The sequence below is a fragment of the Stylophora pistillata genome, chromosome 9 (genome assembly GCF_964205215.1).
Source record: "Stylophora pistillata chromosome 9, jaStyPist1.2, whole genome shotgun sequence".
Classification (NCBI taxonomy): Eukaryota; Metazoa; Cnidaria; class Anthozoa; order Scleractinia; family Pocilloporidae; genus Stylophora; species Stylophora pistillata.
Window position 1 is genome coordinate 13,202,910 of NC_142527.1, and position 16,895 is coordinate 13,219,804.

Sequence of the window (16,895 nt, forward strand, 5' to 3'; positions counted from 1 at the left end):
AAGAAGGGTAGCATATTACAAAGAACGAGTAGGGAGAGGCGTCAAGTAAGACAATAGCAGTGGAAAATATGTTAAAGTGTGAACGTAAAAAAGTTTTTTATTATTATCGGGAAGGGTAAATTTCATTCAATTCTCGGCTGATCCTTGAGAACCACGCTGAAGAAGAGGGAATATCCCGGAGAGATCCTAATTGAAAAATCTTTCAGTGTTACCTAAAAACATACTTTTCTTCCAAATCGAGTGGCCATCTCTTCCAAGAATTAATAGAACAAACATATTCAAACAATAAATCATTTCTGTAGTGACAGCAAAAGTGATATGCATATTACAACCCAGCATTTAAGGCGAAGATTTGGAGATAAAACTTTGCTTTTCACAAAATAACAGCATCTTCATCCAATTTGCTTTTTAGAATATTGCTTTAACTTTTTTCGTGAATATTCGTTCAGTCTGTAACCTGGCCTTTGTCTCAGCAGAAGAATCTAGTCTCCTGTGGTTTAGAGACTAGTCATCAACTATCACCTGGGGGGGGTGATAATTTGATGACTGGTCTCCCTATCACACTCCCCCGGCAATTAATAATGACCGGTGCCTCGAGGCCTTCTATCTCCTGACTGTTTTGTGAAAAAGTTTCCATAGGGAAGTCTTCCACACAAAGAGGTAAATAACCACTCTCATTTTGCTGTGAGTCATTCGATGTTTGTCTGGAATTTTCTTTAACTTGCTCATTGCATTCAACAATTCTTATGCTATTGTATGAAAAGTTCTACAACAGAAATTAGCAAGGAAGAATTTTCTCAAATCTACGTAGGTGTTTGTTTGCACAGTTTCCGAAGAACACGTAAACGCCTGTTTGAAGATATTCCGAAGAAAATCAGAAAGCCGGAAAATAGAAAATAAAAATATAAGATGAAATATTTCGGCTTATCTTGCAATGTATCAGTCAGGCATGAAACCGCAACAAGCACATACTCAATGAAATATGAATGTATTATTTACATAGCGTTATATTCACTTTACAATATACAAAATACGTAGCGTGTTCCAGGCCTTCAATTAGAAAATCCCAGCGTAAGGGTGAAAAGTTGAGGGAGCCTTGTGTCGAGTCAGGGCGGGGAAAAGTTACGTCACGTGTCCCGACCTCCCTTGCTACTCAGTATAGAGCTGGATAGAGCTGTTTACCATCGCACATTGTTTCACTAGCGGAACGCCTGGAACAGGAACAGGTTCACAGTATACGCCGAAGCCATATGTGCTGATCCAACTTTTGCCTTTGCATCTTTATTGTCGCCGTACCGTTGCAAGGTTTCTGAATGCAAACTTTGCTTTTTTCAATCAGACGGCAGTCATTCGAATTTTATTCACTGTCTCCGTAATGTAGGAATGAATTAAGTGTGCAGAAAATACAGAGATTATAGACCACAGAAAACTGTCTTGCAGCATGATTCATTTTTAATTGAAAAAAAAAACATGGTTTGCAATTCAGTGGATTACAAACTTACAACCTTTCACCTACACCTCCCCCCCCCCCCTTATCTCCTGTGATAATTATGAACTCAAAATTCTCGAGTACGTTGCTTCCATTTGTGTTTTCGTTTTGATCATTTGTGTTTTCGTTTTGATCATTTTTCGGCATGTCCGACACTTAGTGCAATATCATAAAAAAATTGTAATTAGTGACAAAATACTAAGTAACGGCAAAAAACATTCGTGCTATTAGAAGATATTTCCTCTTTGCACATTAAACTACTCTCAAACTTCTCCATAAAACTTATTTATTTTATTTGTTCTTATGAATTACCCGAAGTCATTCCGGGTTTTTCAAAAAGCGAACTTCTGAATGCACTTAATTCACGAAATGTTGTACAAGCAACAAAAAATTTTAGTTGTAGAATGCAAACTGAGATCAAGGAGGAACTAGACACGAGGTTTTATCAAAGCCTTTGTCATTCCTGAGGATGTAATTGTTATATTTTGCCTTTGCATTAGCGAAATGCCCTTCAAAAGAAGGACTAGAAGTGTAAGATTTAAAATGTGAAGCAGACGAATAAAAACCAATATTACAAAGCGACACATGAAAAGTATATCTAACCTTTAGCTGAATAACATTTTAACGAAGCCAACTCCTTTAAACAAACATCATTTATACCGGCACAAACCATGTACACAGAATAAGGGGTCTGTGATAGAAACAGGCGGTTGAATAAGTCATTGGATACCTTACCTTTTGCATGTCAAGCTTTATAGGATTGTAACTGCGTAAGAATTATAGAACTTGAAATACTGATGAAGTCGCCGAGGTTTGTTGAGAGCAAATTTCGACTCCAGAAGGCAAATCGGTTATCATAGCCATTATGCCATATTCATATGTAAAAGTCCGTTTCGAATTTGCTCGAAAAACAACAAAGAAAATGTAGCCTTAACAACCAGAGCAAATCTTCCTTCCCACGTATTCGGTCCAGTGGGTAAAGCATGTTGCACGCCTGGTCGTGCGTCATAAATTTTCGCGGTACTTCACTCTCATCAAAGCCTTGCAACAAGTAATTCATCGCTTTAAACGTCTTTCATCCTCATCAAATATAGAAATTAAGAAAAACAAAATCAGATAGCTATAATTTAATTACTCGTCTCTGCTTGAGCGGAGACCTTGTGAGCCCGAAGTGCACTACGGGTAGTTCAGTAAGAAACGAGTTCTGGCTCTCGTTTGCTCAATTATTTAGTTAGTTATCGTAAGGATCTACAAGAGGTCAACAGATGGTATGGCTCTTACGAACTCTACAAAAGCTAAAAGGAGCGTTTCTGGTGTGGGAGGCTTATCATCCTTTTCTTGGCTCACTTCAATGGAGTTTCTAAGCTCTTGCAAGAACTTTATTTTCATCAGTTACTGCGTCTGTCTGATCTGTTTTTCGGGTTCACGATCGTCATTTTTTATTACATTCATTAACAAAGTCACCACATCACATGTAAAGCACGAGCCACTAAGTATCCAAAAGAAAGCTACTAATAGCGCCTGGAAAAGTTGAAAACGATTGAGAGGTCCCTGGGTGACCTGAGAGGATTTAGACGACGTAGTTATTGTTAGGTTTCACGCATGATCAATTCACCGCTTAAAACCGAATTAGTTAAGCAACGAACTCTCCTTTAATTCTTCTGTACAGCTGTCTCTTGGCCTCGACAAGAAACATGTTACGTTACGAGACAAGACGACGGTTTGAATAGACTTTTCTTCGAGAAACTGTCAACAAATGATGTCAAACCTCTTAGGTCAATATAAAATAATACTTCAAGTTTTAAACCAAGTTGTCCTTTTCAGGGTATCGAAAGCTCACAAGCTGGGAATATTACAATGGACTATGATCCAAACTATTCTGTTTTTACTTTCCCCGAATGTGCTAAACACAGCGACGGAACGGAGGGTCAATATTTTTCCTGTTACGAGTCTATGTAGATATGGTCATTCTAATTGTTTAGTTTTCCTCCCAAGGAAATGTCAATAAGAATTTTAACATCTGCATGCCAAACTGAGATCCTAACTTGCTTTGTCATCCTGACACCTCGGAAAATGTTAATTACAGAAGAGTTCCTCTTCACGAAAACCCCCCGTTCTGCAGTATTTTCATTCTCTAAGACAGAGGTTCTGGGTTAACTAAGAAACAAAGATACCACACAAACCACACCAATTATTGACAAGACGAAGTATTTTCGTTTTACCACCAGTCGAAAAAAAAATATTCCCTGAAATCATCAAGAAAAGACCACGACTGTATTCGTTTGTGCGCTAGCCTTCCGATCTCAAAGGCTTTTAAGGACGTTTCATCATTCATGTTATGTAATTTTTGAGAAACTTCCTGCTAATTAAAATCAAAGCTTTCGCAAACGGTCTGGTTAAAAACTGAGTTTAAACAAAGATAGAATGCATCAAAAGCAGATATAGAACTTTGGTCCAAAAGCGAATGTCAATCGCTCTCCCAACTATTATATTGGTCAATTGTTTTTAAATTTAGAGGACAGACGACATCCAGCTACCTAAAGTATATCATATAGACTCTATCATTTCTAGTTTTAGCTACGTAAGTACTTCATCATTCGCTCCTACTAACATACCCACTGGTCTCCTTCCACCGAATCTTTCAACGCCTCTATCATCATCTAGTACAATTTACTTTGTATGTTTTAATCGCCAGCAGTCTGCTTAATTCAAACAATAGGATGATCATATTCATTCAGTCATTTGAATGACGGAAACGAATAATATCAATTTAAATTGTTTCGAAAAATATTTTCAACATCTCATCAATGTTAATGTGTTGCTTGGGTTACGCAAAATTTTATCATTGGAAAAAATAATGACAGAAGTTCCCTCCGCTCTTATCACAAACGGTTATTCATTTCTACTTCTGTCGAATCTCCAAACCCTAAATAAGAACTGAAATTAAGACACTTTTTCCAACATCACTTTACCATGCATGTAATCACCGTTGCCAAGCAGCCAAGATGTCAAAAAGTGTCTGGAAACTTCCAAATCGGTTTTTGTTTTGGTTTTTTAATTCTATTTTATTTAATTTTTTTTTGGGGGGGCTCATTTTCTTTCTTCACTTTTCAGCTACAGAACTGTTTCATTAGCCAACCGCCCTTCTCTTTTCTTCGTTTTAAATTTTGCTGACAGTAGTTCCTTATACAAGAAATATGCTGAATTACACTCGATTGCAAAAAGGTTGACTCCTAAAAAGCGTTAGCAGTGAACGATGAGAAACAATGGCTTTATGGGCACACATGTACATAATGACCACAATAGCTGCACGAGATGAAGGAAAGAAGGCATCTAAGCTTTCCTGAAAGAGAAGAGTTATCATAAACAAAGGTTTCCCATGGAGAATGAACAACTTAACACTGATTATGTTTCTGAGCGGGTATAATCTATGAAGCCAAAGGGTCTCATTATTCATGAATCAAGCTGTTTGGGTCTCAACGTTTTTGCAATAGATTTTATGCACGCCAGAAGACTGGGCCTATCTTGCCCGCTCGGGTTTGCCCACATTGACCCCACGCATGGTAAAAAATATAATTAGAACTACGTTTGTAATTCTTGGACATCTTCGGCGATGTAAACGCAAAAAGTGGCAGAAGATATTCAAAACAAAGAAAACAGAAACGATTCTCGTGAGTTTGTTGTGCTACAAACACAGTTGGCCTTTTTTCGAGGCTCTCGAAGTAAACAGGTCATTCCTAATTCTCATTGAAGCGAAATCTTTTTGCGTTATAATAGATCCTTTATTAACCAGGCTTGTCCGGTCAAGATAGCTGAATGTCAGCCTCGTTCTTTCTTCGTCTTTTAATGGACCTGGACTTCGTCTTGGTTCATAAAGGTGCGAAAAAAGAACTCGGCCAATATCCGACCATCTTGACCTCCGTAACGCTTGGTTAATAACCCATATATTATCGTTGTGGTTACGCCACATCACTGGTTACGCATTCTTCTCATATCTCATATTTGTGTTACGCGATGATCGCTTTCTTTATGGAGCCTGTCACGCACGGTAAACTTCACAGAAACCATAACAGCAATAAGTCATTTGTTGTCCTATGTGAAGCATTACTAAATCTCTCACTGTTCTCGCAAGGTGCTACGCAACAGATACAAAAAGGAAAGGATGCGTTACGTTAAGCTTAAAAGCGGTCCGTTCAACTCCAATTTGGAGACACTTGGAGCTTTTTTTTCCCAGGAAGCATATCTCATTCATTTAACGGTATTGTTAGGGAAATTAGCAATTTTAATATTGTTTACGGAGGCGAGGTTTTGCATACATTATTACACTGGCGGGAGTTTTAAAAATCTGTCAATTATGCTTCTCGACGTAAAATTTAGGGTGGCCAGAGATTGCTTCGAGAAAAATCGGTTTCATTAGTACTCCTAAGCTATGTACGGCAGCGGAACTTTTCATAAGCCCTCCTAAAACATAGGGGTAACTTTTTCATATGCTGACTGGGAAGGTTCGCGAATAATTCATCGGATTTTTCAACCTGAAGGTCAGCTTCCATACTGAAGAGCATCTAAAATTGCCATCATTCAAAGCAGTTTTGACAATGTTTGTAGAAAATATAGAAAACACACTTAAGGAAAAAAATTGCTAATTGAATCCTCTTCTACAAAATGCATACACCCGCAAATAGCTACGACAGCTACTTTTGATTAAGAGTGAAAAACGTAGGCGCGACTTGGCGATTTATAGCCATTTTCTCACTGTTTTGCTCTCTTTTCTTGGAGAACCGTTCCGCCGAAGGACTTAAAAAAATGTACCTGGATGTGTCGCGGCATTCTGCGCGATTATCATCTTTCTCCTAAATCTCCACTCTTAACATTCACCATCTTTATTTACTTCATCATATAAACAGTATGACATACCACATTCATATCCGAGAAGTATGTTGGGAGTTTGTCAGTAAGTCCTTGTATAACGACCTAGAAATTTTAAACAGAAGGAAATTCTTGTTTCAATGTGACCACTGTAGACAGCCAGAGGACGGTGAGAGTAGGTTGGTAGGTCCGTTCACAAATTTTCTCGCAACATAGTTCCCATGTAGGAGAATTCGGTGGTTCTACAGATGATCAAGTGTGAGGGATATTCCAGCTTATACTTCTTAGTTTGTGAGAAAGTCAAGTCCTCTAGGAACCTTTTTTAGACGGCATGACAAAAATTTCACGTTTCTCTTTAGACAAGAGTCTCTTAGCAGATAAATCATTATTTACCATTCTCACGACTTTTTAACGGGAGAGAAATAGCACTATAGTGTTTCATGAAAAGGCCCTCTGAGCTACAAAAAGCGTAATTCGATCATAGGCGATGAAATCATATCAAACAACAGTCGACTTCTTTTCGGTACACACAACGCTCTGAAAGGAAGAAAAGGGAGCAAAAGGGTTTTCATAACTTCGCATAAAACTAAAAGAAATGAAACTGCTACACCAAGCGATCTCACTTATTAACTTCTTATTTAAAATTGCTTACAATTCAACAAGAAACTTGACAAACTGAATGAAGAAATATATTATACCTTACCTCCTTGTCCTTCTCAATAATGCATAAACCGATTAAAAATGAACTCCTGGCCAAGTATCAAAACAGTCAACAACGCTTGATTGGTTAAGATCAGGTCTTGTACGTGATATAATGAAAATTCAGGAACTTAATAAAGCTAAGGAGATGATTCTTAGCAAAGAATCAGTAAACGATTAGATTTTTCCAGATCTCATTATAACATAATCAAAGTAAAGCGCGCGCTCTGATTGGTCAATTTAGCGGCCCCCATTTGCCCGTGGGTGTACGCTGCTGACGTGAGCAAATGCAAAGACTATTTTGCCGCGCGCGCTTGTTTTTTCTTGTCGCGTAAGATTTGTTAAATAAAAGGGAACTCTTTAGCTACAATGTATCAATGTTATGTTATAAAACAAATGGTAAACACCACAGCGTACACTATTGAGTTATGGATGCACTTGGGAGGTTTGCTAAGCACTCAAGAAGCTGGAGTCGCTCTCGGCTATCGCCTCGAGCGACTCTTACGCTTCTTTCGTGCTTAGCGACCTCCCGCGTGCATCCATAACTCAAAAGTGTACGCTGTGGTGTTTACCATTTGTTAATTTCAGAATGATGCAATACGTTTCACTTTTCCCACTCTTACTCCTGTCTGCTCTGACATAAGACAAAGTGTTTTCTGAAGGTAAGTTGGACTCCATAAAACAGTTTTTCTGGGATTTATATCCCAGGCGTTCGTCTCTTTTCCATTCTTTTAAAAAGACATATTGTCGACAGCATAAGCAGAAGAAATCCTTACAGCTAGAGAAAAAATAGAATTAAAATGCCACAAGCAGGATAAGATTAATATCCTCTCTTATTTATAGATATTCGAGTTAAACAATCTTCATTTTTCACATACGCCTAATGTTATATTTCCAACGTGGGGTCGGATATCTTATTTCGAGAGGATACGTTACCAACTGTTCGACAACATGTATTTGTTAAAGATAAGTTCCATTATCTGAATGTGTCTCTAATGGAGACATCCAGTGTGTCTGATGTCATGGACTGCACCTTCAAATGCCTTAAGAACCTTTTGTGTTTTTCTATAAACTTGGCCGCCTTCAGAGAAGCTGACGGGAAGCTTTCGTGTGCGTTGCTGTCTGTAGGGTCTTAACGCGCGGAATGTTTTTGTTTTTGTTTTTCTCATTCAATCAATCAGTAGGGTGTCTCTTTGTGTTGTCGCTGTTTCTCGTCGTTCGTTAATATTTTTTCGCTGGTTAGTTAGCTTCTGTTGTTTCTATGTCACGTATTTTCGTTCATTAGTTTCTTTCATAATATCGGCGTTAATTGCACTTTAAGTTAGCTAGTCGTTTTCGCATATATAACTTAGTCTTTCTCAGTTCAGAGTTTTAGTCTTCCATTAGCCATACAGTAGTTCGCTTTGAGCAGTTACTCCAGTTTATCCTTATTTCGCCTTTAGTTAAGTTTTAGTTTAGTTTAATTTTATTCGCCACAGAAATAGCAGGAGAAAGGAACAGAACTTTCGTTCCAATTGACACCTAACCCCTTTATTACCCACCCATCCCACCCCGGGGGAGGACATCCATCGCACAGTAATCTCGTGTGTGAGAAATTAACGTCTCCTACCCCAACCCTGCAGGAGACGGGACCTCCATTTATCGTCCCTATCCGAGAAGACTAGAAAGTTTAACCATTTGGGCAGTTTATACTCGTCCAGCAGTTTCGTAGAAATCGTAACAGTGTGAGTATTGTCATTACAAGTTTGTTCAGTTCGTTCAGTGTATTTCTTTCCTGTCACTTTTACTAGTCAATAGGCCATTTTACAGTTGTGTACTTAGTTGCCAAGCCTTTGATTCAGAGTGAGGCTGAAGGTGATCTTGTTGTGATAGAGACCTGTATCTACTTAGCATAATAACGAAGTGATTAAACATTTGAAAGGCAGCAAGGTTTGTATCATAACAAGGTCAACCTAGCCTCACTCCCATTCAAAGGCTTGGCAACCAAGCACACAACTGTAAAATGGGAAATGGACTATTGTTGTAATTTCGTATTTATTTATTGTTTTAAGTTTCAACCCATACACCGTCAACATAATTCGTACCGAATAAATCGTCTTTATCATCGTGGTGTTGTGAGGTTACGATTACTGCAGTCAGACTGTCTCCTGACAGTGGCGGATCCAGGGGGAGGGTCCGGGGGGTGCGGACCCCCCTATCAGACCTGACGCTTACAAATTTGAGATTGAAATTCTTACATCCGCAGGATCGTATATCACTTTTTAACTGGTTGATTTTTTTAATTAATGAATCCAAGTAAACGGTAAGCGGCCAAGGAATTATAACGTGCAGCCGCGACTGGTGGGAGGGGGTGTGGGGGATGTGGAGGGTGTGGGGAGAAGTAATTTGCCTCAATAGAGTCCAACAGTCCTTTCTGAACCAAAGTTTGGACCCCCCCCCCATCAAAATTTTTGGATCCCCCCCTGCCTGATAAATACAGGGACAGCACAGAGTACACAGGAAGAAAAATGCTCATCATTTCTCCCTGGAGGTAGATTATTTGTCATTTAACATAACAAAATGTTTCAATTTCTGTTCAGATTTATTTATCTGTTTATTTTGCTTGACCTTTCATGACTGAAGTACATATTTCCTCTCTTCAGTCCCCTTGTTCTTCCTCGCCATGTCAAAATCAAGCCACCTGTGTGACGCCGGAATTACAACTACGGTTCCTTTAAGTGTCTCTCTCTGCAATGAAGGCTACGTAGGAAAATATTGCGAAAGAGGTGAGGGAAATTTGTAACATTTTCATCTTAGGATAAAATGCGTTTTGTCGCAAATGAAGCAACTACGAATACTACCATTCCCTTATGGTCAGAATGCTATTCCCTCGGGAGTATAAGTCTGTTTAAGTTACTGGGAGAAGTTCAGCACCATACCGTGTTACAATAGCTGAGATGCGGGTGCAGTAAAATATAGTAAAAGGATAACAAATAACACATTTGATGAGGGAAACAAAGAAAGAAAGAAAGAAAGAAAGGAAGAAACGAGATTTGCTGATATTTCTGATATATTTTGATATTTCGAGTAACATGGCTTCATGAAAGATGCTCATCTTATAAACTCGTAGAAACTACGTTACTTCTATCTGCTGAATGACAATATCTTTTTAGTGTAATTATATAATTGATAGTAGAGGGTTTTTGCTTTAATCGAAAGAGAATATAATTCGTTTTGGCGACGTTAACAGAGATGAAATATGTTCTCTTTCAGAAAAAAAAATAAAGTTGAAGTGTTAAACAAAGGGATTCCCTCACTTGGGATAAGTAACAGTCTAAAGTACCCCTGTGTTGGTTCGTCTCTTAACAAGACATTTCTCGTAGAAAAGAGATGCAAATATCGGTTTGATATAGGCTTTTTTTTTTTCAATATTCTTTTGAACTTCAAAGCATTAGATTTTGGTTATGTTAATTTGTGATTAATAAATTGTTTTAGTTACTTGCTCGTAAAAAAAAAAAACAAGTCATAGTGAACTTAGGCGAGTAATTGTTAATTATACCAAGAATTCCTTACAATATATTAGACGTTGTCAAGAGATGATAAACTCGTTGTATAATCTCTCGATGTTGTGTATGTTCTTTTCATGATCATGAGAGTATTCTTCGTAGAATTACGTTAGTATGGTATATAGTTTTGAAAAACGTAGTATTTTTCACACTCTTAGTAATGTGCTACTAAACATTTTGTTGATGCAGCAGTGAATGCATATAGTCATCAATAATGCACAACGCTGAGATAACCTAAAAACAAGAGTGGAGCGAATATTGTAGCAAGTCACATCAAGGCAAGCAAAGGTCTTTATCAGACTTTTATATTTACATACCGAACGCTAAAAAAGGAATTGAACAATGTGCATTTTTTTTCCAAATAAACGTTTGGTAACTTTTTGCACATCTAAACCTTGTGGTTTCTATGCGATTTTTAATATGAATTTTTTTTCAACTTCAAACACTTTGAGTGTTTAATAATTCAAAACGAACAGTTCGCCTTTTGATTAATGTTTGATGACAAAAACTGGAATTGTTAAACATTCATTGGCTAACAGTACTTTAAGTGGAGCGATCACAAAAAAGTTAATAAACAACGCTGGAAACCTTTGACTCAGAACAAAAGTTTGATACACCTTTGAAGAACGGATGGGATTTCACAATGTTCAATGTTTTGTTCTTCTTCACTGCATTTCTGTCGCCTGCTTCTACTTCCAACGCAGCCGTTTCTAAAGGTGAGTGACTTACGGTCTTACGAACACTTTAAAAAATTTATTGCGCATGTAAGCCATCTTCTCAACTTTTCATTTTGCATTGTTTTAGGGCAATTAGTGCACCAAGAACAAATTTTTTTCAAAGCTGTTACCATTTTGCTAACTCGATAAAACTATTACTAATCCACTTTGTGTTTGGGAATATAAACAGCTAAAGCGGATTCTAAATTCAACTCAGCGCAAAAACCACGACAAAACAAACACACAGACAAAGCTACAATTTCAAGACAAATTCTCAAGACCCAAACTGCACGACGGGATTCCCTTATATCGATCAAACAACCCTTCTTTAAGCATTACTTTTATTCAGAAAAGGCTTCAAACGGCCTCGAGGAAAAGGAAAAAATCAGAACTGAACGTTACGTAACTATCACTTTCAGAAAATACTGTTCCTCGATAAATATCTCGTTATCTATTAATAATTTATTGCGATATCCCTCACAAAAAAGAAAAAAAAACTGAAAAGCGGGCATGGTGCCGTTACAAAAGAAGGGAGCATTGTTAGAAAAAAACTGTTAGAATGACGAACGAAATGCGGTTTACAGCTGTTCAAAAGCAACCATCGTAGCAGAACACACTAGGTACCCAGTCCACCTCCTTGCCTGAGGAAGACAAGCACAATTGAGTCTAAACGTCAAGGTCAAAAATCGAAGTGAATACTCATGGGACAAACACTCCTAAACGCCATTTCCTTTTTAGGGTGATTTACGACTATGATTTCTGACAGTATATCATTCCAGTTCTTGTTATCGTCTCTTCTAACCATTTAGCCATGCCAGTGATAGCATCTGGTAACAGCTGACTTTGTATCCATACTATCCGAACTTTATTTTTAACAACAGCGAGTTTTCTGAGAAACACACTGCACAAACTCGCACGTCATCTATCTTAATAAATCGACTGATTTCCTTAGAGCCACACATCATACTTTAATTGACTGAGTGCGTGCAGTAACGATGCTACCTCAAAGTCATATTAAGCTTCGTAGCTTTTTTCCATACAGGATCGACTTTGTATCGAGGGGATTCATGGCAAACTGTTAGACAACATGCGTTTCTAAACAACGCCTTCCACTATCTGAATGTGACTGCGATTAGGACATTCACAGTGTATGACCTCCTTGACTGCACCCTTGAATGTCTCAGCAATCTTTTATGTTTTTCCGTGAACGTGGCCGCTTCCAAAGGAGCCGATGGGGAAATTTTGTGCGAGTTACTGTCTTCTGATAAACACAAAGACAAAGCAATGTATGCGGTACATAGAAATGCTCATCACTTCTCTATTGAGGTAAAGTGTGTCAAGGTCTCGAATTCGTTTCCTTCACGTCTAAAAGTAAAGTCCAGTCCAACGAAGATCGAGCTGACAGACTCCACATGTCCATCCACCCTTGTCCTTACGTTATATCCCACTACATTATTTTTAGATCACACGATTTCAACGCGTGTGAATGGGACTCGTGTTTATTTTACGAAATTTGGAGATCTAAGTAGTTTACGAACTAGGTATGCCTTTCTTTCCTGACAGATCAGATACTTTGGGACCAGGAGCCTATGGGCTCCTGTTGGGACTGAGAATAGATTTCAAAATAGCCCATCTGGTTTGTCGATCCCTTTCTTGCCGGCCCGACCGTCAAGGATTCATTTTCCTCGCACCTTTAGTGAACTGCCTGCTCTCTTATCTGGTGAAATGCTTTCCCTCGACTGAAAGCGTTACGCATTTCTCCCTCTATTTACAGTCTTCTTGTTCTTCTTCGCCTTGTGAAAACGACGGTACCTGTGTGAGTACCTACAGATATGACACCTTCGACTGCCGCTGTAAAGAGGGATTCTTTGGAAAATACTGCGAAAAAGGTGAATAAAAATCATCATTTGGAAGTCTTTGAATTCAAAACTCAAAATATTAATAAACGAAATCATTGTCTTACTACTCAGATTGCGTATGAAACTACCTGACAAGGTTTTCTCCTCTTGAATCTTGTGTGTTCTCTCTCGATTCAATTAGAGAAGGCTAGATGTAAATTCTGACTTATACTTCTCACAGTTGCAGAGTCATGCAAAGATGTGTATAACCGAAACATGTAAGTGCTGAGAATGGGACATTTTGAAACCGCTAACATCGCTCCTACTCTGAGGGGGGACTTATAATTACTGATAAAAATGACCAATCCAATCATAAACCTTCCTTGTGACCTCGTTAATAAAACTAAATGAATATCAGGACATTTACGCTGATATTAAATTCTTCAATATCATTTCAGCCGAAGTAAGGGGTCCTCTCTCTTCTAACCTGGTATGTTAATTAAGTGCTGATGATCTGCGAAATATCATGATGAAACGAGAAAGTCTCCTATGCCTTTTGATTTTTATTGTCATGATTTCTAACTATAGTCAGCGGAGCTTCATTTTTCTATATACTTCCCCCGTTATTAATACTGTTGTCACCTCCCCCTGGTAATAGCCGAAGTTTATGCACATTTCAAACCAGAGTAACGTTTTCATTTAAAAAAGTACCAAGGGCGGGCAGATTCTCGACAAATTCTCCGTCAGCAACAGTTACGAACCTTTTTCGTGATTTTTTAATCTGATCAGGACAAGGTCTAGTCAGCTCGTCCCTCTCATTATTGGCTCCGAACAGATTTCCGTTCATTGTGAAATGGGAGATTTTGGATGTGGAGATGGGGGCTGGACACCAGTCATGAAGATTGATGGAGAAATGGTATTCTATTTAATTTCATTAAACGTGCATTAAAGAAGCCCTAAAATGTCGACTTTTCCACCAGAGGTAATGCACGAAGTCAGTTACTTCTCATAAGAGGACTGAGTGCGTTTGGTTTGTTTGTAATTCTAAGGACTAAAAAAAAAGACATTCATGGGTATTTATACTAAAATCATCTGTATTCTTTGCCAAAATGAGAAGACAAAGCCGCATCAAGAGGGAGATAGAACTTAGGCTCTTTTCTTTTTTATGGGGGCCCACAGGCGGGTAAGAGTGGATAAATGACAAAGGCTAAAGGTTAAACAGCGAGCTAAAAGTGATATTTTTGAGAAAGAAACAAGCGCACTTGATTAGGGCAGGGTTAATTGATATATAACTAACTGAAGCTTCATGATATACTGCCATGAGACGGTTTCCGATGCCTCACATTTGTCCCGAATAGTAATAAAAGTACTCGATAACAGCGTGCTTAATATCTATATGATTGCATCTGTCTGATCATTAGTGTTTACAAGGGTTTACCTCCAAGATTAAAGATCAAAGACCAACCAAGTAAAAGACGAGCATGCATTTGTTTTGTAAATCCCTCGGCAGGAAACCTTCCATTATAACGCAGAGTATTGGACCGATAAGAGGGGCTTCAATCAAGATGGAGGAAAGATTGGGTTCGATTCACAACAGACCAAGTTACCGACCTACTGGAATACGCCTTTCAGAAAAGTCTGTCTCGGTATGAGGATCGGCCAGAACAAGAGATTTGTCGTCGTGAACAAACAGGCCGAGTCTCTATACTCACTGATAGCCGGAGGGAACTACAGCAGTACTTCACTGGGACGTGACACTTGGAAGACACTGATTGGTCCTAATGCATCTCTTCAACTGAACTGTAACAAGGAAGGATTTAATGTTATGAGCACAGATAGTAATCATGCGAGGGCAAGAATCGGTATCATAGGTAACAACGAAAACAATTGCGGTAGCAGTGATTCCTGGATTGGGTTTGGTACAGTACCGTTTCACGGTAAAACCTTAACATGTGGTAACTATGCATTAGCCGCCTCAGATAATGGTGACAAAGCCATAAGCACCATGGGATACATATTTGTGCAGTAATTTTTTTATTTTTAGGTTAGTGACTTTAAGGAAGATTCAAGATGCGTTCGACTTTGATTCACTGCTCTTGCAAATTCTCGGGGATATGGCTACAGCCCTTTGCACAGTATTCGCGATACTCTGACTGAAAAACACGCTTTATAACTAATGCATCTTTTTCTACGTTAAGTTCAAACGAGGAAGGTATTGCTTCAGCTTTCACAGTCACGTCAAGAGACGAAATACTGAGGGTTTTGAAACTTCGACGAGCTATTTGCATCCTAACCAAATAACTTTGAGTGTAATTCAAAATACATGAAGTTTCTCGACAACGTGGTAAATTTCAATATTTAAAAAAATCACCTGTGCTTACCTCTTACAAAGTGAAAGAGAAATCACTGAAAGTTTCTACATTATTGTAGCTAACTGCGTACAATTTCAACTTTCTTCTCAGTTTGAGGCTATACGACACGCAATCAGTCAATGAACTTGCTCAAATTTGCACGTGTATGTTGTTATGCCGCGAAAACGTGTCACACACAGTCTTTTGTAAATAGCGACATAAGAGTAATACACGAGACTGAAATGACCGTGCAATTTCGCGGTCAGCTGTTCTTGTAGTTATTCCTCTAACCGAGGTGCCCATCATCCTTCTTACCCTTGCAAGTTTTAAAAACTCGATGTTATTAAACGATAAATCAATGGATGATTAAGCAGTCAATGTGAGTCTCTTGGGGTAGACCTCAAGTAAGAGCTCCATGATTCCCCGACAGACCATACGCAGCCTAGTATGACATGGTGGAGTTTAGTATAGATACTGACCCATCATGCACTGATTCGCCTCGACTGCTGATGCTCAGGTTTTAAAATCATGATTTACAAACGTGGTTAGTCACCAACTACACGATTTAGCCTTCACGCCTGTGACTGATAACTGTCATATGATAATTCACGAGGCATCGCAAAGAGTGAATAGAATTCGTTCAAGCACTTTTTCTGGTATGACATTTTTATGTTATACATACCGATTTTTTTTTTCTTACTGACTGACACATTTCAAAGATTGGAATAAAACGACTGAAAATAAATCGTTCTTCCAATCAGAGACACGAACGATAGCTCTTCACTGTAAATCCCAGTATGTATGATATAAAAACGTATATCGTCCGCAATAATGTAAACAACATATCGTTTCAGAGATTTAAACACCCCGTTGCTTGGCAAACGATGTCTACTTAAAAACCTCTCTTGTAAAAATGATACTAAAATCAGAATTTGTAGTAATCGATCTTTTAACTCAGCGCACGCTCTCTTCTCTAAACACTAGAACAGTCTCTAGATAATGCAAGGAGATCTCTTGCTTTTAATAAACTGCGACTCAGCAACTCGAATGTTACGCATCTTGATGCATTAAACAGTCTTTTTTTTACAAGCGGCTTTTAGTTCTACATTGTTCGTGAATTCCACCGGCAGCTATCGTTAACTGTCATGGCTACTTTATGGATAGGGCCTCATACTACATAGAGCTCTAGAAGTGACTATTTTCTAACGTGTGTCAGTAGCTATAAAACGCAAGAATGTGTCGTAGGTTCTAGGCAGTAAACAACGCTGAAAGGTGAGTAAGTATCGAATTCGACAGTACCCATTTTCGACTTCGGCTGACGTTGGAGCTCCAGTCGTACTTTGAAGAACCGACTAAATTTAAAAAGCTTGCATAGTGTAGAGGTAAATTCC

The 16,895-nt window shown here is 38.5% G+C and overlaps 2 protein-coding genes across 5 annotated transcripts in view; one reads left to right on the forward strand and one right to left on the reverse strand.

The window, feature by feature from the left end:
• LOC111343976 (uncharacterized) overlaps window positions 1-4,199 on the reverse strand; it is a 33,371-nt gene extending 29,172 nt beyond the window's left edge. For 2 of the 4 annotated variants that reach the window (XM_088734132.1, XM_088734131.1), the window contains exon 1: window positions 4,105-4,199. The gene's annotated coding sequence lies outside the window, so the exon portion shown is untranslated. The remainder of the gene's footprint in view (window positions 1-4,104) is intronic. The other 2 variants (XM_022951196.2, XM_022951183.2) reach the window with 1 other exon arrangement.
• On the forward strand, window positions 577-15,867 carry LOC111344099 (uncharacterized). The gene is made up of 8 exons (XM_022951299.2): window positions 577-660; window positions 9,697-9,819; window positions 10,307-11,315; window positions 12,358-12,641; window positions 13,090-13,204; window positions 13,395-13,431; window positions 13,943-14,069; window positions 14,664-15,867. The coding sequence occupies exons 3-8, from the start codon at window positions 11,243-11,245 to the stop codon at window positions 15,180-15,182; spliced, it is 1,155 nt and encodes a 384-aa protein (XP_022807034.2). The 5' UTR covers window positions 577-660; window positions 9,697-9,819; window positions 10,307-11,242; the 3' UTR covers window positions 15,183-15,867.
• The last annotated feature ends 1,028 nt before the right edge of the window (window positions 15,868-16,895 follow it).

Coding starts and splice junctions, on each gene's coding strand:
- LOC111344099 (XM_022951299.2), top strand. CDS start 11,243: ATGTTCAATGTTTTGTTCTTCTTCACTGCATTTCTGTCGCCTGCTTCT. Junction 12,642..13,089: donor CTCATCACTTCTCTATTGAG/GTAAAGTGTGTC, acceptor CTCTATTTACAG/TCTTCTTGTTCTTCTTCGCC. Junction 14,070..14,663: donor TGAAGATTGATGGAGAAATG/GTATTCTATTTA, acceptor ATCCCTCGGCAG/GAAACCTTCCATTATAACGC.